We start from the raw sequence: 24,101 nt of genomic DNA, 5'->3' as shown, positions 1-24,101 counted from the left end.
CCTCATCCCGGATCGCTCCCGAACGAATACCGACCGCCGCAGGCACTGGGGGGGGGCCCGATCGGGCCCCCCACCCGCGGGAAGGCAGGGACGTACGCCCATATGCCTGCCCGTGCCATTCTGTCGACGTACATCGTCGTGCGGCGGTCGGCAAGTGGTTAATCATTTTCCTTCCACTTCACAATTATGTGCCACTTTGTGTTGGTTGATCACAAAAAAAATCAAAATAAAATACATTCAAATTTTTGGTTGTAACATGACCAAATGTGGAAAATTTCAAGGGGCCAAGAGGTGTGCAGAGAGCAGACCGTGAAAGTGCATTTTTCGGCTAGGATTCCCATTGAGAGGTCACCGTCTATCGTGAGGCTTGACTGGATGGCTGCTGGAAATTCTTCCACATTAGATTATGTAATGCAGTTTATTAATGTAATTCTGGTGCGTGCATACTGGTGAAGGAAGAGCACTGGAATAACTTTCTATGTGTGTGCCACTACACTGCGAAGTATCGTTAATGAAAGATCTTGATTTACTACAGTACATTGTGCACTTTATGGACTCTTTGGACATTTGGAACTTTAAAGCGGTAGTAAACCCGCTATTTTTTTTTTTTTTTTTTTTTTTTAACACCTGCAAAGCAAAAGGCATAATGAGCTAGTATGCACCGCATACTAGCTCATTATGAAATACTTACCTTAGAACGAGGCCCCGACATCTGGCACGATCCACGCCGAGGGAATTGACATGCTCCCTCAGCGTTTCTTCCAGGTATCGCGGCTCCGGCGCTGTGAGTGGCCGGAGCCGCGATATTGTCACTCCCGCGCATGCGCGCGGGAGATTTCTTTCCGCCCGCCGGCCACTGCCAGATTTTCAGGCCAAGAATCCCCTCATGCGCATGCACCGCTGCAGTCAGCGGCGCATACCGAGGGGAATATCTCCTAAACCGTATAGGTTTAGGAGATATTTTTTTTACCTACAGGTAAGCCTTATTATAGGCTTTCCTGTAGGTAAAAGTTACAAAAAAGGGTATACAACCACTTTAAGAGTCTTTTTGATTTTTTTTTTTTCCATTATTATTTATGTATGATCAGGTGTATTATGATTTATAATTGTTTAACGTTTAATTGTGACACTTCACCTGATTAATATTTATAGCACTGTACTCTCTATAAATTATATTATTGAATGGTTACTTTTTGTGCTAGCAGCTCTACCTCCCAAAGCTCACTGATACTATATTACATACCAATATTTACACTTATAGAACAAAAAAAATAAAAATCTACTTAACAGATCAAAATGTAACAAATAAGGGAAGTATACGATTAAGATTTATAAGCATTATGTTCTTAAATTGGGCAGTCATAGGTTGCAAAATGTATGTGATCACAAAATCTGTTTTTTAAAAATACACTCTAATGTTTCTAGACACAAGTATTTTGACATAATTAAAACAACAAAGTAAAAAAATAAAATAAAAAAACACTCACAGTCTTCATCAATAATTTGTTCTATGATCACATCAGGTACAGAATCCAAGAGAAGAGATTTATTCTTAAATGAAAGAATGCTTGTTGTCTGATTGCCAGAATCAACTGTTTGCAAGCAGGGCTGGTACTCTAGTTCTAGGTCGTATTCATTTTTCACCGTCTGTACAAGGTTGCATTGAAAATTCATGGAACAGGTTGTCTCTGTTACATCTGTTGCACCATTTTCATGCATCGGCTCAACAGACAAAGGGTAAGATTCACTTCCAGTAGGCAAAAAAGTGCTGTCGTCAGGCATTACTTGACTACTGCGAGGGGAATAAAAAAAAAAAAAAAAAGGGAGAAAAAACACATGTTGACGTTAATTTTATATCTTGGAGTACAGTACAGGACATGTGCTTGATATTGAAAGACTCTGGCTTATAGGCTGGTACCTTCAGATGAAAGGACACTGGCAAAGCTTTTGAGAACACACCCTCTGGGTGTCCCCTATAACTTTAGCCCACAAGTCCTCAGGTTTGTAGCAAACAATGCAGAGCACCAGAACAGAGAGGCAGGTGTCCTGTATTGTACTGCAGAATATGGATTTTCCAGCCAAATCCCCTTTATTTTCATTGTACAGTACATATTTGATATTCAAAGACCCTGGGAAATCTGGAAGCAACAAAAAGGGTGGGCAACAAAGACAAACAGAACTGTGCCAACATGTTCAACTCCGATTGCTACAGAAAGAACTTGACTTCTACCTGGTAGAACTTTAACCACTTGCCTACAGGGGACTTTCACCCATTTCCTGCCCAGGCCAAATAGAGCTCTCTTTTGGTGCCATTTAATCACTGCTGGGTTTATTTTTATGGGGGGGGGGGGGTTGAATCATCAAGACCAAAAATTTTGGGAACATAATAAAAAACACATTTTAGTTTGTCAGTAAATTTTGTAAATAAGTATTTTTTTTTCCTTCACTGATAAGACTGCACTTATGGGCACGGATTAGATGGCACTGAAAGACAACCGTGACTAGACTCGCTGATGGGCACTGATTGGTGGCACTGGGGGGGCTATACTGTAATCTGAGCAATACATGTCGGGGTATTTACTGCGAGGAGATGCCGCTGATCAGCTCTCCTTGACACAAACTGTCAATGAGAGCCGATCACCGGCAATTTCCGTGTTTACATGTAACCAGCTGTGATTGGACACAGCCGATCACATGGTTAAAAAGCAGCGTGATCGACCACGTGTGCAAGGTCAGATACATTGCTGCTCACCCGCACGTGGACGAGCTGTTCACCTCCCTGGAGGAGACGGTGTCGGCCGCGGGAGCTATATGGGTCAAACTGACCCTACCCTCTAGGCTTCCCTAGCGGTGAGACCTTAACGAAGGGCGTTATGCCTACATGGGTATAGAAATGTTGCTGTTTGTTTATTTTGCAGTTGTATTGTCTTCTATACTTTTGGTTGTACTGATTCATGTACCCTGGTCTTCCTTGTATTAAATAAAAAATTTGAAAAAAAAAAAAAAAAAAGCAGCGTGATCTGCCCTTTACAGAGATCGGGGTCCTAGCAACACAAGAGCGGCAATTCTGGGGCAACGTCATATGCTCCTTCACCATTTGATATTAAAAAGGTATGAAGAGAAGACCAGGCAGTGGCTTTAAAGAGCTGGTAAGCTGAGGCTTAAAGTGTTAAGGGAACCCAGGACCCTGCATACACTATATCTGGTCTCACACAGTACACAAAACTTGGAAATGCAAGTATTTTATTACATATAAACAGCTAAATACCTTTTCTTAGCAGTCTTGTGATTTCTAGCAATTCCTGGTGAAGCTTGTAAGAGGAGTTTTCATACTGCACTGAGCTGTCCTATGAGGCTGCAGGGCTCCTGACCCGCTGTCTGGACAGTGTTGATTGCATGTGATCAGCACAGGGCCAATCTCCCAAGAAAAAAATCACTCTAGCAAAACAAACCAAACGGAGCATGTGCAGCCTGGCACCAAAGTCTCGGTCTTATCCAGACTTGTCCAGAGGGACAGTGCAGAGAGAGGAGGATCTGTGCATACAGGATCAAGCAGGCGTTTTATGCAATACAGGGGATTAAACTCTTAGGTTCCATTGTGAGTATAATAAGCATGCTTTACTGCATATACAGACTGATTTTACTGTTGTGGAATTAGTAATACTAAGATTGGAATTCCCAGGAAACTCCTGACAATTTGATGGAGTGAGCACATATAACTGTAGGAAGTGCTTTGAAGCTGGATGTCCCTCCCAAGATCCTGATTGCAGGATAAATAGAGAATCTGTCTTCCTGATAGAACCTTTTTTTTTTTTAACCTGCTCCAGTGCAATCATGTGATCCAGCAGCTTCAGTTTGGCTGCCAAGTCTGGGTAGAGCGCTGACCTACTCGGCATTTGAGGAAGCCCCTGACGTGGGTATTGGAACCTTCAACTAGGGTTGAAGGACCATTACTCCCGAGACCCCACCAAAGAGAAATTTCCTTCAAAGAGCATACGTATGAAGGAGATGTCATCTCTATTGATGAAGTACCTCAAAGAGACATCCTCCTTCAAAGAGCATACTTACGAGGCATCTTTTCTAGGCTCTGAGCTAAAAGATTCAATTACTGTATCTGAGGTTTGACAAATTTAAGCCCTTGTACACACGGTCGGAGAATCCGTCGGAATGTGTCCTATCGGACCGTGTCGTCGGATAATCCGACTGTGTGTGGTATACATCGGACTGATTCCGTCGGAATATCCGTCAGACCCAATTTTCCAACATGTTGGAAATATTTCCCGACCAACTGGGCCGATGGGACATACTCCGATCATGTGTAGAGAATTTTGATCGGACCAAGTGCCAGGCATGCTCAGATCAAATTCCTAGAGCAAAGCTATTGGCTACTAGCCTGAATGTAGTCCCATCATAACGAAATTACGTCATCACGTTCTGAAAGATTGGATTTTTCGCCAACTTTGTTCGACCGTGTGTATGCAACAGTTTCGGACAAGATCCGACGGACAAAATCCGAAGGGCAAAATCCGACGGATTTGGTTGTGGAAATCTCTGACCGTGTGTACAGGGGCTTAGAGACAGATCTAAGGATACATTAAAGGATTCTCACAAACTGAAAAGCAGAAAAAGTACTATTAAATTACTTCATAGGCTTATTAGCATTAATTCATTAACCAATACCAGACAGTATATGAGTAGTACCAGCTGATAGAAGAGGACATAGAAACATAATGTGACCTTTGAGGCAGACATAATTTTCAACAAAAGGTCTGTTACGAATTACTATTACTTATAAGAAAAATATTTATAGTGGTGCTCATAAACACCACATGTTCTGCCATAGGGGGTGTACACTAAAAATAGGATTTTTAAAACAGCTAACCTGTAAAATCCTTTTCTTCGATGTACATCAGGGGACACAGAGCCATAGTAATAACTATGTGGGTTATATTGGCATATCAGGTTCCGGACACTGGCACGCCCCTTAAGGCGTGAACTTCCCCCATATAACCCCTTTCATTACTGGGAGTCCTCAGTTTTGTAGCCAAGCAATCAAAGTGTATAAGAAGAAGAAGGGAGGGACCTCTGTGTCCCCTGATGTACATCAAAGAAAAGTATTTTACAGGTAAGCCGTTTAAAAAAAATCCCATTTTTTTTTTTCTTACATCAGGGGAAACAGAGCCATAGTAATAACTATGTGGGATGTCCCATAGCAACGGAAACTAAAGTGGGGGGGGGGGGACAGAATCAAGGAAATAGGAGGCCAGAGGACTCATAATGCAGCCTGCCGTGTATGCTGTGCCCAAAGGCAATCTCCTCGTGACCTTTAATATCGATTTAAAAAAAAAAATTGGATAAACATCTGAACCAAAGACCAATGTTGTGGTCTTACAGATCTGAGCCATAGAGGCCTGATACACACCCAAGAGGCACTAATCGCCCTGGATGATTGTGCTCTTAATATGAGGAGGAAGAATTTTCTTCTTTAAGCTGAAGCTTGATCAATCACTTGACAAATCCATTTGTAAAATAGTGGATCTCGACACGGCCTGTCCATATCTTGGACCCTCTGGCAGTACAAACAAAACCTGTGTTCTGCGAACCTGAGTCGTCGCCCTTAACCACTTAACAACCGGCCCATAGCCGAATGACTGCTACAGGGCGGTTGTTTAACTCTGAGAGGCCGTCATATGATGTCCTCCCAGAATGGCGTGCTCTCGAGAGCATCCGTGACCTCCGGGTCCTGCTCATCGCGGCTGTTTACCATGTGATCGATCCCTCAAATGAGGACGTCAAACCGATCGGTGCAGCGGAGTGGGAAGAGATCGGCGTCAGCAGCGCTGTGGGCTGGATCTGCAGTGCCCACAGTGCTGCTCACCGAAAATGAACCCCTCAATTCCCTGCCAATACTCTGCAATACCCAATACCCAGCCAATACCCTGCCTTTTTTATATCTATTTCAGGCTTCCCAGCCTAGAGGTGAGATGCGGGGTCTTAATGACCCCATATCTCACTGTAAAGAGGACCTTTCATGCCATATTCCTATTACAAGGGATGTTTACATTCCTTGTTATAGGAGTAAAAGTGATCAAAAAATGTATTTTTGGGGGGAAAAATGTCAAACTAAAATAAATTAAAATGAACAATTAAAAATAAAATAAAAATTAAAGTGCCCCTGTCCCCATGTGCTCGCATGCAGAAGCGAACACATACGCAAGTCCCGCCCACATATGAAAACTGTGTTTAAACCACACATGTGAGGTATCGCTGCGAACGTTAGAGTGAGAGCAATAATTTTGGCCCCTAACTCGAAACATGTAACCAGTAAAAAAAAAATTTAAAGCTTCGCCTATGAAGATTTTTAAGTAGCGACGTTTGGCGCCATTCCAAGAGCGTGTGCAATTTTTGAATTTTGAAGAGTGACATGTTCAGTATCTATTTACTCAGCGTAACATCAGCTTTCACATTATGCAAAAACATTGGGCTAACTTTACTGTTTTTTTTGTTTTGTTTTTTACAACAACCACCATTGTATTCTCTAGGGTCTTTGCGGGAAAAAAAAAAAAACATATATAATGTTTTGGGTTTCTATGTAATTTTCTAGCATATAAATGATGATTTTTACATGTAGGAGAGAAATGTCAGAATTGGCCTGGGTGCTCCAGAACGCCTGATGGTGCTCCCTGGATGTTGGGCCTCTGTATGTGGCCACGCTGTGTAAAAGTCTCACACACATGTGGTATCGTCATACTCTGGAGTAATAGCAGAATGTGTTTTGGGGTGTAATTTGTGGTATGCATATGCTGTGTGTGAGAAATAACCTGATATGACAATTTTGTGAAAAAAAAAATATAAAAATCTTGATTTTGCAAAGAATTGTAGGAAAAAATGACAACTTCAAAAAACTCATCATGCCTCTTACTAAATATTTTGGAATGTCTTCTTTCCAAAAAGTGGTAATTTGGGGGGTATTTGTACTTTTATAGCATCTTAGGGTCTCAAGAAATGAGATAGGCCTTCCGTCCTTCAGGTATGATCAATTTTCAGATATTGTCACCATAGCTTGTGGACTCTAACCTTCACAAAGACCAAATAATATCCACCAATTTGCACTTATTTTTACCAAAGATATGTAGTAGTACCGTTTCCCCTAAAATAAGACCTAGTGTGATTGTCGGTGATAGCTGCAATAAAAGCCCTACCCCCCAAATAAGCCCTAGTTAAAGTCCTTGTAGGTCTTCTTTTCAGGGTAGGGCTTACTTTTGAGGAAACAGAGTAGGGCTTATATTGCAGCCAACACCGACAATCACGCTAGGTCTCATTTTAGGGGAAACAGGGTATAAATTTTGGCCTAAATTTATGAAGGAAAAAAAAAACAAAGACATTTTTTTTTTTTTTTTTTTTTACAGAATTACACAAAATGTGAGCACCGAAAGCTGAAAATTGGTCTGGTTATTAAGGGGGTTTAAGTGCCCAGTGGTCAAGTGGTTAAATAGATTCTGATCGCTCTTACCACATTCAAGAGACTGTAGTGCATTCTCTTCCCAAGATTAAGGCTTCTGGGGAGTAAGAAGGAAGAACAACATCTTGGTTTAAATGAAAACATGTTACCACTTTTGGTAAGAGCTCAGAACGAGGACATGAAATCACCTCGTCCTTATACATGATGAAATAAGGATCTTACAAGACAGAGCCGTTAGATCTGATACTCTTCTAGCAGAAGAAATGGCAAGCAAAAAGCTCATCTCTTTCTTGTCAAAGAACCAAGAGAATTCCTCGTAAGGTTCAAATGGCTGCTTTAACAAAGCCGACAAGACCAATCTTAAATTCTAAGGCTTTAGAGGTGCCTTGATAGGGGGAATAAACCTGGTTAGCCCCTGAATAAGCTACGCATCAAGAGTGGGAAGCAAGAAGCCATAGGAAAAGACATTGACATCGGCCTGGATCTGGCTCTTGATAAAAGTCAAGGTCAGCTTAATTTCAGATCCCATATGCAGGAATCCTGCCTATTGACATACCTCCTGGGGTGCCAACCCCTGGATCTATACCAAGAAGCCTAAGCCTTCCAGATTCTATAGTAAGTGATTCTGGAAGCCGTCTTCCTGGCATTAGTCAAAAGAGACACTACTGAAGGAGATCACCCACGATTATAGAGTGGGATTCAACAGTCAAATCTGTTAAAATCCTTGTCCGTACAGTAAGATGAAAAAACCAGACCTTGTCCAAGAAGGTCTGGCTATAATGGCAGAGTACAAAGGACTTCAACTGCCCTCCTTATGATCTCGATAAATTCAGATCTTCTGGGACCCGCTGGGGCCACCAGAATCGCCTCCTTCTGTTCCTGCTTAATCCTGCAGAGAAGGCATGGAAGTAGCTGGAGGAAATGCATAACTCAGAGACAACTGATCCCCTAAGACTAATGTGTCTGTTTCGCCTGCTAGCGGACCCCTTGTTTGACATAAAATTGTTGACCTTACTAAAGAATGTGGACACAAATAGGTCCATGTCCTGGAGTACCCCATCTGACATATTGCTAGGAAGATGTCGGGGTGAAGAGTTCATTCTCCCGAAAATAATCGTTGGCGTCTCAAGTAGGACTCCTGAAATATTAAAATTGCCGATAGGCAAGGAGTGCTGTGTTCTGCCAAAGAACATTATTCACCTCCTTTTTTTTTTCTTTTTTTATTTATTGGTTTCTTTTTTTTTTTTTTTTTTTTTTTTTTATGAAAGCCACCGCCGTGGCTCTGTCAGACTGAATCCTGTCAGGACAGTCCCATAATCTGACCGCCAAGATTCTATGGCCAGAAGTACTGCCTGAAACTTCCAACAAAGTTGATAGGCAAGGTCCACTAACCTGGACCACCTCCCCTGCCCTGGACAGAATCTTCTTCCAGGGCTGCTCCCCAGCCTAGAAGGCTGGCATCTGTTGTTAACAACTTGCAGGATAAAGATTTTCCCTCCTGCTGGATAGCAACCAACAATTTAGGCTCTGATCTATGTCGGGAGCCAAGCGTATTGGAAACAAACAAGGCCTGAATCTTCGTTATTCCAGACCAACAGGATGGTGTCTTGAAGAAGTCTTTGAATAAAACTGCGCGTAAGGGACGGCCTTGAAGGAGGCCACCATTTCCCTTAAAAAACTCCTGCAGCCAAAATGAAGGCATTTTCCTTTCCTGATAAGTTGAATTAGTCGTACAAAGGAATGGATTCACGTCTGGGGTAAAAATACCTTCTTTTGTATGGTATCTACCAGCCCCCAAGTAACCTCCTTGATGGTTTTAAGGAGAACTGAATGATCTATTCAAAGTAGATCTTCTAATAGGCTAGGACCGCTATGCCCTGAGCCTTTAACCTGGCTAAAGGAAGTGCAAGAATCTTTCAAAACATTCCGAGGTGGGGGAGGTTCAAATGAACCTTATTAGAGGTTGATACCTCAAGAGCCTGTGGTGGGCAACAAAAAGTTTAATTAAGGGAGTAGACTAACACCTGACTTGTGCGGCTACTCCCTCCCTGTTAGGTTCATCTGAAGAGGAAAAATAAGTATCTTCCAATATTTGGGAAGATCTACCTGATCCCCAGCCTCCTGCTATGTTTAGTCCTACTATGGAGAGACCTCATAGCAATAATCTTAAATGGTAGAAGAAAAAAATCTGTTTGTATGAAATACAGGGACAGAAGTGTTCTACCCTTGACTGCTTCATCTGACTGGCCGTCTTTTTTTACCTCTCAGGTGAGGAAGACATTCTTTTGGAAGGGTTTTTAGTTTGTTGTATACCATTAACCATTTAGAACCCTTAGAGGGGTTCCTGGCCCCTTTGTCACTCATAGCTTACAGTACAAAGCAGAGGTAGTACCAGAAAAATAATGTTTCACTTTCTAGGCTATAGTACAGTACAATAACTGCTATTAATACTAGCAATACTATGTTGTCAAACAAAAGGGAGATGCCTGTGTCACCAAACCAGCCAGCAACCACTCTGCTCTGTCCCTCCACCGCCAGACTGCAGCTCTGCTTGTGTAGCTTAAAATACTTCCTCCACGTGTGGCCGGTGTTCTGCCTAATAGAGTCCGCCCATCAAATGGTGTCCGCTCCGTACTGCGCATGCGCAGTACGGAGCAGACGAAGCTTCGGAAAATCTCCGAATATGAACGGCGCCTGCGCCGTGAGTGGAGGTGGTAGCCCCACCATCCAAGCGGACATAGGGTTGTGAATTTTAGAGGGCCCCTCGCGGGCGAGCTTCGCTCGCCACGCTTCGGGCTCGGCCTCGCTCCACTCGGCTCTTTTTTATTCCAACTCTATGTCCACTTGGATAGTGGGGCTAGAACCTGGACTCACGGCGCAGGCGCCGTTCATCCTCGGCAATTTTCGGAATCTGTGTTCCTGTGTACTGCACATGCGCAGTACGCAGGGGACACTATCTGATGGAGGACGCTATTTGACAAGACACCGGCATCTGACACCGTTCAGCCACGCCCCCCCCCCCCCACGTGAAAATGTGCCCCCCTTCAGTCTAGGGAAGTATATGAGTGCTGGCAACATGGCGGCCGGGGTAAAACGGCTGCGAATTGCCCCAAAAACAAAACTTTTTTTAAATTTTTATTATTTTTTTTTAAGGGGGAAAAAAAAAAAAAAAAGGAGGCAGCAGGCTGGCATCCAAAGGAACAAAAACCGCCACACTGGGGGCCCAGGAAGTGATAACACCCCCATTCAACCTGGGGGCCTGAACAGAGAAGAGAGTGAAAGCTTCTGCTGTTTCCAGCATCAGAATGGTGAGTGCTCAATACAGTCTCCAGTGGTTACACATAGACAAGACATGACAACATAAATACATGGAAGGAGAGATTCTTTGCAGAAAATCTTCACTAACTTTTCGCTGCAGGGCTTTATCAGAGATAAAAAGCCCAATCTTCGCCCTTCATGGTAGGCTCCGAGACCTTGAAAGGAAACCTTCAGAAACAGGGGTACACTCAGGTAATCCCACAATCCTGGAACTGCGAGAAGACCCTGCCAGTAAACTTTTATTGGCCTTACTACCAAAATGTACTGGATCCCAGGGTCCAGCTTAAAAGCATTCGCAAGCAAAACCTTGTGTCTTCGGATGACGAGGCCCGGGTACCGTTCATTTAGTCCATTACGGAGACATCAAAACGGATCTGTTTAGGGTGGCTGGCTCTCAAAGGATTACTGCCTGTGGAGCTCAGTACACACATTCTTACACGTGCCCAACACCTTAGACACTGGCAAAAAAACGGACTCCCAGTAATGGGAGGGGTTATATGGGGGAAGTTCACGCCTTAAGGGGCGTGCCAGTGTCCAGCACCTGATATGCAGATATAACCCACATAGTTATTACTATGGCTCTGTGTACCCTGATGTAAGAAAAGAAATACTAATTTACCTAAACCCATGCAGCATTTAAAGACCAATATTGCTCCGTTTTACCACCTTATGCCTTCTTAGAATACAAAATGAGCAAAAAGGCTAGCTTCCATAACTGTGTGTACAACAGTAAAGCGGATGTTCAACATCAGGAAGACAAATCCAAAGAAATACAAACATACCAAAATTGTAATATGTATATTTAATACTTACTTGGCTGTATCGTCATACGAAATTCTTCCAATTTTTTCTAGTATATTAATGATCCCTTCAACATTTATACTGAACCTGTGGAACACAAGGAAACCATATGAATGATAGCTACAGGCTATCATTTTTAAATCATTTAAAAAAAAAAAAAAAAAAAAAAAATCAACACACCCATGTTAACATGTCAGGTTTCTGTGATATAAAACAATGAAACAATGACAAATCATTTCAGAACTTTTTCCAACTTTAATGTGACATATAAACTGTACAACTCAGTTGAACATCAAAGTGAAATCTTTTGGGTGGAGAGACGTAAAAAAAAAAAAAATAATAATAATATGGTTGTATAAGTGTGCACACTACTGCGAACCGAATGTGGGTTTGCACCCTTATGCAACCACATTATTTTTATTTTTACTGAGCTGCCCAATCAGAACTCAGACATTGGCAGAGAGCTGATTGGGGGCTGATCGGCTACTGGCTTTTCATATTGTTGAAACTACAGAAAGGAATGCTCAAACTCAGAAAAGTTGACATGTGGATTGCTTACACTTCGGACATAAAACTGGAGCTATAGTTTGAGTGCCTATTCTCAGAGAGCGTTGACATGCTTTCTTTGTACTGAAAAAATATCACTGACTGCTAGGACACATAGAAAACAATTTTTTTCTATAGGTCATGTTCACATGGCAACACAACCAGGTGGTGTGGTACAGTCAGCTGCAATAAACAAACATGCAGCTGTGAAATGAAACGAAGTGTCACTTTGAGCACTTAAAATAAAGATGGCATAAAAGGGAAAAAAAGGAAACTGATGTCTAAAATTCTAACTAAAAATATTAAAAGTATTGGTTTCTCATATAGAAAGGGTGTTCACGATTAAGATGAAGTGGCACTTACCTTATATTAGGATGGGTTTTCAGAGATTCAATCATGTGATCATTTTTAAAATCCGCCATCAAATCTGCAATAAGCTAAACAAAAAAAAAAGTCTGTTAGAAATGTAAAATAAACTTAAAAAAGCTTATTTCCTCGTGCATTAAAGTAGAACTCCAGCCAAATAATTTTCTGAATAGAATAGGAGCTGGATTATGTCTAACAGTGGTGTCCAAACTTTTGATCTCGGGTGCAATCAGGACGGCTAAGATAGAACATGTTTATAATTAAAAAAAACCCCAAAAGAAATTCTTTAAGTATATAAATAGTAAGAGGCAGGTCAGATCATATTGGTCCCATAAAAAATGATGAAGGGAATCTGGTTACAAAGGATGGAGAGGACGTCAGTAACTCAAACTGCAAGGTTTATGCTCATGAAAAGGCACAGGAAGCACCCTCGTGGGGGGGGGATTATATACAAGATTTTAGTAATGAAAACGGCATCGTCTGTATGGATTCATGAAGAATTGTTATTGACAAACAAATCTATTAACATCCTATGAGGAGGCAAATCGCCATCTACATAAAGGAAGTACCGACGTGTATCTGGATTTTGCAAAAGCATTTGACACAGTTCCCCATAAACCTTTAATGTAGAAAATGAGGTTTGTTGGCATGGACCATAGTGTGAGTACATGGATTGAAAACTGGCTACAAGGGAGGGTTCAGAGGGTGGTGATAAATGGGGAGTACTTGGAATGGTCCGATGTGGCAAGTGGGGTCCCCCAGGGTTCTATCCTGGCACCAATCCTAAATAATGTATTCATAAACAATCTGGAGGATGGCATAAACAGCTCAATCCCAGTATTTATGGAAGATACTAGGCTAAGTAGACCTTGCAAGAAGATCTGAATTAATGTGGTGGGCAACTACGTGGCAATTCTGGTTTAAATGTAGAAATGCGTAAAATAATGCATTTCTGTGCCAAAAAATTTGATTTTTTTGTACTCACCGTAAAATTATTTTTTCAAATTCACCGACCGACACAGCTCCTCTGAAACTAAATGGGTTGTATAGCCTGCCATTAGGAGAAATTGGGCAAAATTGTTACACAATACACAGAACTTTAGTCCCGCCCCATGGGGGCAGGCCCCGTGAAAAGAGCAAAAAATAAAAATGAACTGCCTGCCGACACACAGACATCCTTTACAAAAACTGCCTTTTTTGGACCCCCAGACCTGGACCAGGACTGAACAGCAGCCGCACAAAGTCCTACAGGTGAGAAACAGCGAGACACACACACACACACACACACACACACACACACACACACACACACACACACACACACACACACACTGCCCGCAGCGCATGCAGACACCCCCCTCAGAGGGGGGGGAAGGAGGGGTGATAGGGACTTGGGAGAGAAGATAAGGAGGTGGGGTGGCCACTGAATCGACCCCCCGGGGAATGCCCAGCTGCTCCCCCCACCGAAAAAGGCAGAGACGTATTTACCAGCCCTGAAGAGCTGGGAAACTCTGAAAACATGTGGTGTGGTCGTTTCAACATGCACTACAAAGGAGGCACTTGAAGAAAGATCGGCTGCATCATCAACCGACTGACGTCCCCAAACAGTGCCAAAACGAGGGGTAGGGAAAAAGCATAAAAAAAAAAATAAAAAAAAACAACAACTTAACCCACCATGGCATGTGGGAACTAGTATAAACTTTACCCAGTGTGTGGGAATAACTTTTTCCCCACAAAAAAAACAAGGGTGCTCCTCGACAGAGACCAATGCAACAGTGCATTCTCTTAAAAGTACTGCATTTTTACAAAAAAAAAAAAAAAAGGAAAAATTTATGTGCAAATTACATCTACCTTGTAGAATTTTGTAAAAGTGTGAACAGACGACCAAGTCGCCACTTTACACACTTGAGCGACAAACGCTTGATGTTGGAAGGCCAAAGACCTTCCGATTGCCCATGTGGAGTGGGCCGTGACCGGAAAGGGGGGCACCTGCCCCTTCAAGGTGCAGGCCTATACTACAATCTGTCCGATCCACCTGGAAATGGTGGCCGATGAGATCGCCATGCCTTTTTTCGGACCAGCCACTGAAACAAACAAGGAGTCTGACTTCCGAAAGGGAGCAGTGGCAGACAGACAAATACACCTCCAGAGCCCGAACCACGTCCAGGGAGTGAAGGGCCACCTCCTTAGGATGTGTTGGCTTCGGACACAGAGATGGTAACACAATGTCTTCATTGATGTGGAACGCTGAAACCACCATCAGCAGAAAAGAAGATTGCGGACACAACACCGCCTTATCCTTGTGGATAACCAGATAGGGCGACTCGCAAGACAAGGCCACCAGTTCCGAAACCCTCATGGCCAAAGTAATGGCCACTAGAAAGACTACTTTCTGGGAAAGAGTCAGAGGGATCTCTCTGCCATTTTCAAATGGCGGTTTTTGAATCGCCAATAACACCAGGTTCAGATCCCACAGGGGTAACGGTGGACCCACCGGAAGAACTACATGTCGGACCCCTTGAACAAAAGTGCTCACTAGAGAGTGAGACGCCAGGGGTCGCTGAAAAAAAGACAGCCAAAGCTGATATTTGTCCTTTAATGGTGCTTAAAGACAATTTCTGGTCTATTCCTTGCTGTAGAACAGCAGGATCCTCACACATGGCGATGTAGGCCTTCCGGGTACGATTATTTATCTTCCAGGAAGACGATTCAGAGGTCGTCCTGTCAGGCTGTGGCATTTTTAATAATGTCATCCAATGAGGCTCCAAAGGGCTGGGGATGCTTGGTCGAATCCCCGGGCGGACGAAAAAGCAGTTTGTGAGTGGAGAATGAGGGCCCTTGCCTACGGCATGAGGGAGTAGTGTACTCTTACCACCTGTGGCATTTTTAATAATGTCATCCAATGAGGCTCCAAAGAGCCGGTCGCGAAGGAAGGGATGATCTGTCAGGTCTTTTTAGCCAAATCAAGGGACCACTACATCAGCAGAGGGATTTGCTGGCTCCTGAATCTTTAGGGTATCGCGCACAGCTATGATAAGTGCTCCAACAAGCGCTTTTTCACGCATGGACCCGGATGGAGACTCATCCTCACTGTCCGATCGGCCCTGGACAGCGTTATCTGAAACGAAAGAGCAGGGGTCACCAGCCTCAGCAGGGCCTGAGTCTGTGTCAGAGCTCTCCGGGGGGGGGGGCACAGGGACCGTTTTTTGCCAACTTTGCACCCACATACCGCCTCCATCTTGGCAATGAATGGAGGACAAAGTGTCCAGAGGCACTGCACTGTCTGCAGGTGAACCGCTAGCAATTGCCTGGATTTCGGGGGAAGAAACACCAGTTTCTGAAGGCAAGCTGACCCTACCCTGTCTGCCACCTGATGGGGACTTAGGACAGTGATGGTCCCACCCTCCTAACTGCTGCTGGCTGAGAGGCTCTTTCATGCAGGACTACCACCCCGACTGGTTCTGCGCTGTCCAGCTAGTAGTGCCTGTGTCAGCTCTCAGATGCATAGGAGACCAGACTGCACTGTGCAGAGCTGCTGCAAATGGCGCTGAAACTGATCAAAAACAAGTTCAGGGTTCAAGAAAATGGCCGCCAAGCGTCCAGCATAAAGAACATAATCACAGGAAAAATGGCCAGACAGCAAGCTGCTCCTTGCCCCACCTAAGATGGTCACCGAGCACTATATACAGTATGAGGGACAGTGAACAAAACCGGCAGATAAATGTCGAACAGTACTACACCGATCAACAGACACTACCTCCAGAGAGAGACCTACACACATCCAGGGCACAGCCAGCACGCAGTCCCCCCCCCCCCCCCCAGGTGAGAGCCACTGTGTGTATGGCACACACCACTCAGCAGCCCATGCAGCATCCCCCACAGGAAAGGGGGGATGGAGGGACAGGGAGAGAAGAGAGGGAGATGAGGGACCCCCGAATCTGACTACGAGGGAATGCTCAGCTGCTCAGCCCCACGAGGCATGGAGAGCTGTACTTACCAGTCCTGAAGAGCTGGGAGACATTCCATTACAGACCCACTCTCCGATCAGTATGGGGTGGCTGCTGGCTCGGCACACTGTGAAGAAGACATCAGTAGCCCAGTCATGTGTGTGCCCCGGAGCATTTATGCTCACGTCCACCTCTGGAGCTGAGGCATGTCGATGGCTGACCCAGCACGGAGCTATGGTCTGTGCAGGCTCGCTGGCGAGGCTGGGGAGAACAATGGATAAGAGTATCCAGCCTGTCACCCAGCCGGCTGTTGATAGCAGATCAAAGGATCTTTAATCTTGCGCAAAAAGCAAAGCTTTTTTACTCCCCTCCCACGAGCGGGGGGGCACGATTGCTTGATCTCCCCCCAGTTAACTCTTTTACTCCACGTCGCCTATGTCATTAAGCGATAATTTCTCTGATTTCTGATCGGTGACGCTAGTTAACCTATTAGTTATTTAGGTTCACTGTCAGCTTTTTATAGCGTCAGGATCCCCCATATACTACCTATTAAAGGTTGTAACGGGGGACGTGGCCTGGCCGTACACAGCGATGCACGTGTGAGTGAATCGCTCCCGCTGTTGACTCTCATTTTTCCACTAAACCGGAGAGATCCAGCAGATCTTTGCCACTGTACGATAGGGAAAGCTTCCCGCAACACTTCTGCCTTGAGAAACTACGGGAGGCAACAACCAGAATATCCCCGACATGTTCAGAGCGCAGAGAGGTAACATGGCAGCTTCCCGCCACAACCCCTCACAGACTACAGTCCCGCCAGGGCCGGACATGACAGGCCCCTCTCGGTTCACCACAGGTGCTCACAGATAATAGAGGGAATTCTCTGCAAACTCCTGTCAGCCTGTATGATCTATGCGCCATAGCAGCGGATATTAAAGACACACTGTCAGCTGCCATAGCAAGGCTGAGGGTGGACATACACGCGCTGAGTGACAGAGTCATGGAGGTTGAAAAAAATCACTGCGCAGCACGATAATGTCCTCCATAGAGACACTAGAAAGATCGACAGTCACACAATACAGCTGAGAGAAACACAGCGTCATATCGAAGACCTTGGTAATCATGGCCGCCGCCACAACCTCAGGATCCAAGGACTGCCAGAAAGCATTGATTCCGACATTTTATCTTCAGAGGTGACGACTTTGTTCAACAACCTGCTGAATAGGCCACGTGAGACTCAGATTGAAATGGAGAGGATTCATAGGGCTTTACGCCCTAAAGGCAAGGAGACTGATCCCCCGAGGGACATAATTTGCTGTATAGTTGACTAAAGATTTAAGGAGGAGATATTGAGACACGCGAGGGCCAAACAACAACTGTAACATGGAGGTACACCCATTCAAGTCTTTCAAGATCTATCTTCCATAACGTTGCAACACCGCCGGGATTTAAAACCGCTGCTGGATGTTCTACGCGCGCAGGGAATACAATATAGATGAAGTTTCCCTTGGGTCTGTCTGCTACCCACAGAGGCAGAACGGCTTTGCTGAAAACACCAGAAGATCTGCGTCAATTTTGTCACACACTCGACTTACCGCCAGTGGATGTTCCCAACTGGTATGCAGACTACCGCATATACTCAGCCAAACGATCGACACCACCAGAAGAGCTGATGGAAGTCCAGGATTCCCAACACCGCAGGAGACCATAGCAGATCACGGATACAGCCCTGCGGAATCTCCACGTTCCCGGAGAGCCCGGAGAGATTAACGAGTAGAAGCCACTGTCTCCCCCCGGTCAGGTAAGGAGAAGTCCTGTGGTGGCATACTTGTACAAGTTTTCTAGATTTTTACTTTGCCTCCCCTCAAAGTTAGCAGGACGAACTATCTGCTTGAGTTGCATAGGACTGCCACCACTTTTCAGTTTGCCCACTTATACAATGTTTGGATAGATATTGTTGTCCTGTAGGCATATGCATCGCTAAATACTCCAAGTACGGGCGCTAACTGTCAAAATGCTAATAAAGACCATCTGCTCCTTTCTTTATGAGTGGTGCCCCAAACGACTTGGCATGAACTTCAATGCCCCACTTGGATCATCACAGCACCACCTACATGCCTGGTCCATTACAAACTTAAAACTATTCAAGTATGTTTTTTTTTTTTTAGGTACATTAGCATGACCGTATAATTCCAGCCCGGTCTTCTGCTATTAGGCTGAACTGATGCCTTGGCTTGGCTGAGAAATCCTCTGATAAACCTCTACATGCTATGCCTATTTTTTCCCGTCATCAGTATATGACACACGTTGGACATTGGGTAATGAGTACAATATTTGCATGATAGCATTTGTTTTCAATGTGGTAGGTGTTTATATTGGATAGAAATAATTAAGCCGTGACCTTTTGTGTCCAAGAGGCAGGCAACAGGGGCACTATCCGGGATGTAAGATGGAATATAGTAGAAAAAGAAAGGATAAGAGACTCTGGTTATATCACTTGCATTTTTTTTTTTTTTTTTTTTAAATGTTTGCCTGTTCACCATATAGGAGGCTGTTGCACGCTAGGGAAAGGGCTTCACTTAGTTCATAATGTTCCTGCCGGTGATCATACACGATTAACCTGTATTGGATGCCCCAATACCTCTACTAACTGGGGATGGATGAAAGAATGCAGGTATCGCGGGGGCCCTGACACACCATATGGAGGGCTTGGTAGAACTCTGAAACCCCCTTGCAGCGCAGTCTGAGCAGGGGATTGAATAGATTTTTGGGGACAAACAGGGACCCGTAACTAAGTGAACCCCCTTTAATCATAAGCTACGGGCACACTCTGGGGACATTCCCTATAAGCGGACTATCCGGTATATGACTATAGCTCATTGATAATTGCTAGAAAATTCCAGCAAATGTAGGCTACTGTACTTTGGTGCGGATTGCAAAATTTCCATGTTTAGTTCTGTTTAATAATACAAGTTTTGTTAAAGCTTTTTTGATGGTTAAGCGTGAAAGGTGTAAAATACAGGTTGGTAAGCACCCTATCTCAGCAATACTCTCATTTTACACCCTTGCTAGCATATCGCAGGGTAGGTTACGTTTAGTTTTTGGTTAACTGGGAATAATCCCTTGTCAAGCTGAATGGGTTACACCTCCACGACAGCATATATCTTCCAGGCTTCTGTAAACTCTAATTACTTCCCTTACCACACACTTACAGACCTATGATTCCCTAAGACAGACAAATTACATTTTTCTGAGCTTTATTGAACACTCTCCCCATGTGCCAGCGTTTGTGAGCGTCAACGGTGGCTTCATAGTTTCCATTGAAGGTAGACTCGTGTTAGATCTTGGTCAACCCCAAATCAGTGCTGCGGTTTGGCTCGTATATAGCTATACAAGCTCAGACCACTGATTCAGCACTGTACCCATCTGAACTATTCCTAAACAGTTTAGGTTAGTTTAATAACACCCCCAGACGCACTCACCGACACATATCTGTGGGAGAATTTTTATAAAACCTCTACTAGCGTACCTCATAACTTTACCCTTGCCCCTGTACACTATCTACCCCTGACCGGGAAAAAAAAAATTTCATCAGAATCATGTCAGATTTAGCCCCCGCCCATAATGGACAAGCAGCTACACCTTTACCATGACCGGACTCACAGGTTAAATTCACTTCTCACAATGTTAAAGGTCTAAACATTCCCCAGAAGAGATCACAGTTGCTTTACATGTTACAAAAAAAAAAAAAAAAAAACACATAGTGTTTTTACAAGAAACCCATTTTCGCACGAACAATATACCTAAACTCCACAACCATCATTTTCCTACGGTATACCATGCTACCACGGACAGCTCAAAATCTAAAGGAGTTGCTATACTAATTTTGAAACATTACCCATTTAAAGTGTCTGAAATTAAACAGGATACACAGGGTCGATATCTTTTTATCAAAGGAACCCTATATAACAGACAAATTACTTTAGCAAACCTCTATGCTCCTAATAAGCGACAAGTTCCCTTCTTCCGTGAAACATTACAATTGCTCACCGAGTTCTATGAGGGTATGGTTATAGTAAGTGGGGATTTCAACGTCACTTTAAATCCAACCCAATATTCCTCCAATGGATCCTCATTCAGAGCTCTTCCGTTCAGAGCTTTACGAGACATTAAAAAACAACTGCAAGAATTGACATTACATGGCACCTGGCGCACATTGCATCCAAACGACAGAGACTTCACATTTTATTTGACTCCCCATCATAAATACTTCAGATTGGACCACTTTATTTCCAAAAATGATTTGACGTTAATCACTAAAGCAACAATAGAACCGCTGGTAATTTCGGATCATAATCCTATTTCTATGACATTAAATATACCACATACTCCTACCCCAAATCAGATCTGGTGTTTGGACAATTCCCTGTTGACATAGAAATTACACAAAAGATTAGCTCTAGATTGATGCAATATTTTCAAGAGAACAATTCTGAGGGAACCAAGTCATCAAGCATATGGGCGGCACATAAATGGGCCTTAAGAGGTGAATTTATCTCAATAGCCGCGCATAGAAACAAATTAAGAAGATTAATACATTAGAGCGGGAGCATAAAGCATCGCTCGCTCAACGCACATCATCAGATCTGCTACAGGCAAAGGAGGAACTTCGACATGAGTTGAAAAAAAGATTGCAGCGTAAATATGTTTTAACATAGAAGCTGTTCTATGAGTTCGGTAATAAATCCGGAAAGCTTCTGGCAAAAGCAATACAACACAAAAAAGCAACAGCAACCATACACAAAATAATAGATCCCAATGGCAAGGCCCACGTTGCACCAGAAAGTATAGCTACACAATTTGTAGATTATTTTTCAAAACTTTACAATTTATCCCCTACCAATTCGATAGATCAGGAAACTGTCAGGCAAAAAGCAATCACCGATTTCCTTAAGCAATATGGGGTATCCCCGATTTCAACAGAGGATTTTCAGACTTTAGACGGTAGGATTAGTCTTGAAGAATTATCAACGGCCTTGAAACAGCTAAAACCAGGTAAAAGTCCGGGACCGGATGGCTTGCCTGTCGGTTACTACAAAACCTTCCAAGAGTTACTCTCCCCCCATCTTATCAAAACTTTAAATTTCCTCTCACCTTTGGACCCAGTAAATAAAGATCTGCCCTGCGTAGCCAATGCAACGTGTCCTTCATTCCGACCATTACCTCCCCTTCGGGAGCCAAACTTCACGATTCGCGAGAGATAGCGGAGTGCTTCCGATCCTTCTATGAAGCCCTCTATAACTTGCACCCCCAGGACTCGGGAGATGCCCTCCAGGCTGGCTAAGTGGCCATCGACGCGTATCTAGCTTCGGCAAACCTCCCTTCGCTGACATCGGAGATTGAGCTGCTCTCGCAGCCAATCTCCCCGGAGGAATTGTCGGCGGCGTTAGTGGACTCACCCAAAGGCAAAACACCTGGCCCAGATGGGTTTACGGTCCCTTACTATAAGGCCTTCCTCTCCCTGTTGTCCACGTCGTTTGTGTCAGCCTTCAACGCCCTATTGGAGGGTCAGACTTTTCCACCAGAGCTCTTACAGGCCAGCATTTCAGTCATACCCAAGCCGGAGAAGGACCCGCTTCTCTGTGCTAGCTACAGGCCCATCTCCTTATTGAATTGCAACCTTAAACTCTTTACCAAAATACTGGTGGAACGGATGGCGCCCATTCTTCAACGCCTGATACCCTTGGATCAGGTGGGATTTATTCGTAACAGGGAAGCCCGAGACAACATTAGCAGGACAATCAATGTCATAGAACGCGCTAGGCGCCTTAAATTACCGATTATGTTGCTATCTGTAGACGCAGAAAAAGCGTTCGACAGGGTGAGCTGGCCTTTTTTACTAGCCACCCTGCCACGTCTGGGAATACCCCCCCCCCCCCTATGCTTTCATGGACAGCTCTTTATTCATCACCGACGGCGATGGTCAGGGTCAGGGGGGTTTGCCTCGTCGCGTTTCACTATTGGCAATGGAACGAGGCAGGGATGCCCATTGTTCCCCCTTCGGTTTGTGCTACCGCTCGAACCCTTGCTACACCACATCAGACAGAACATAGACATTAAGGGGCTGGACACCCCCTCGCACCACCACAAAGTCGCTGCCTTCGCAGATGACCTCTTGTTTTATGTCTCGGAGCCACACATTACATTGCCGAATCTCTTAGCGGAAATAAGACGTTATGGAATTTTATCAGATTTTAAAATTAACTTGCAGAAATCGGAGGCACTTAACCTCTCCCTGTCTACCAATGCTCAGAGGAGTCTAAGCACCAATTTTCTCTTTCGCTGGGCAACTAATGCTATACAATATCCGGGAACCAATGTTCCCCCAGACCCACATCTTGTTTTCCAATTGAATTTCCAGCCTCTCCTGAAAAGCTTTACCGTGGATCTAGAAAGATGGTCAAAGTTGGCAACCTCTTGGTTTGGGAGATGCAATGTGCTCAAAATGAGTGTAATGCCAAGGCTCTTATACCTTTTACAAGCCTTACCAGTAAAAATCCCCCAATCGTTTTTTAAAGCCCTGCGCTCCGTCTTTATTCGATACGTATGGCAGGGCAAGCCTTCAAGACTCAGCCGAGCCTTACTACTCAGACCAAAGGACAAGGGAGGGATTGGCCTCCCGGACCCGGCATGGTACTATACAGCGGTACACATGAACAGAGTAGTGGACTGGTGCAGGCACCTGAAGGATAAGCTGTTGGCGTGTCTGGAACGTGAATCCATACCATTCCCACTTGAAGGTTTGCCCTGGAGTGGACCGGGCTGGTCAGGAGTAACACGGGCGCACCCACTCATTGAACCAACATTGCAAGAACTACAGATATTTCACGCTGACGGGCGTGCCCAGTTGACTCCCAGCTCCCTCTGCACAGCAAGTTCCCATTAGGGAGGTAGAGGTTGAGAAGGGAGCAACTGGTTACTCAAGAATATTCAGGCAACCCCTTTTTAACCTAGTCCTTCTTTACTTTTCTCTTGATGATGGAATAATGATGTTGCCTGTACTTTGAAAAACTGAATGGTCGGAGCTGGATATGTGTTCACTCTTCTGAATTCACGCTTGATGTTTGTGTAAGGTGATAAGATGGCTACATCCAGAAGGCTGCAATAATATATTCATTGATTGTACAAACTATACTGTCACATAGAGCTTGTTGCAATTGTTTTATTACACTTAATAAAAATGATATTGAAAAAAAATAAAATAATGGTTATAACCCCCGATTGGCCCCTAGATGAACCTTTCACCAGTGATCACCGTATAACTGTTACGGGTGACGCTGGTTTGTATTTCATACCCATTACCCAATAAAGATTCAACACTGATTGTCCAGCGGGTGATATCACTTGGGAATTAGGGTCAGCTAGGGTTTGCGTAGCCCCAGGAAGCGTCAGATTAGTGACAGTATCGCTAACATCAATGCACGCAGCATACACCCCACTTAGCATCGGCATCGATCGGGACCCTGTGCGTGTGCCCGGCGGCCGCGATGTCCGCTGAGCTCCCGCGATTGCCCGGGAAAACAGCAGGATCGTGGATGTATGTAAACACACAGATCCACGTCCTGTCAGCGGAGAGGAGACCGATGGTGTGTTATCAGTACAGA

The 24,101-nt window shown here is 44.3% G+C and overlaps 1 protein-coding gene across 3 annotated transcripts in view; it reads right to left on the bottom strand.

Moving 5' to 3' along the window:
- RNF17 (ring finger protein 17) overlaps positions 1-24,101 on the bottom strand; it is an 881,806-nt gene that overhangs the window by 641,702 nt on the left and 216,003 nt on the right. For 2 of the 3 annotated variants that reach the window (XM_077483977.1, XM_077483979.1), the window contains exons 9-11: positions 12,491-12,564; positions 11,594-11,668; positions 1,488-1,792 (exon numbers count right to left, since the gene is read on the bottom strand). In XM_077483977.1, coding sequence (XP_077340103.1) covers positions 1,488-1,792; positions 11,594-11,668; positions 12,491-12,564 — 454 coding nt within the window. The remainder of the gene's footprint in view (positions 1-1,487; positions 1,793-11,593; positions 11,669-12,490; positions 12,565-24,101) is intronic. The other variant, XM_077483978.1, reaches the window with a different exon arrangement.

Source organism: Lithobates pipiens, unplaced genomic scaffold (genome assembly GCF_037356315.1).
Source record: "Lithobates pipiens isolate NorthernLeopardFrog02 unplaced genomic scaffold, aLitPip1_a1.2 Scaffold_16, whole genome shotgun sequence".
In the NCBI taxonomy this organism is placed as follows: Eukaryota; Metazoa; Chordata; class Amphibia; order Anura; family Ranidae; genus Lithobates; species Lithobates pipiens.
The sequence above is the reverse complement of the archived record's forward strand: the minus strand, read 5'-3'. Positions and strand labels throughout refer to the sequence as shown.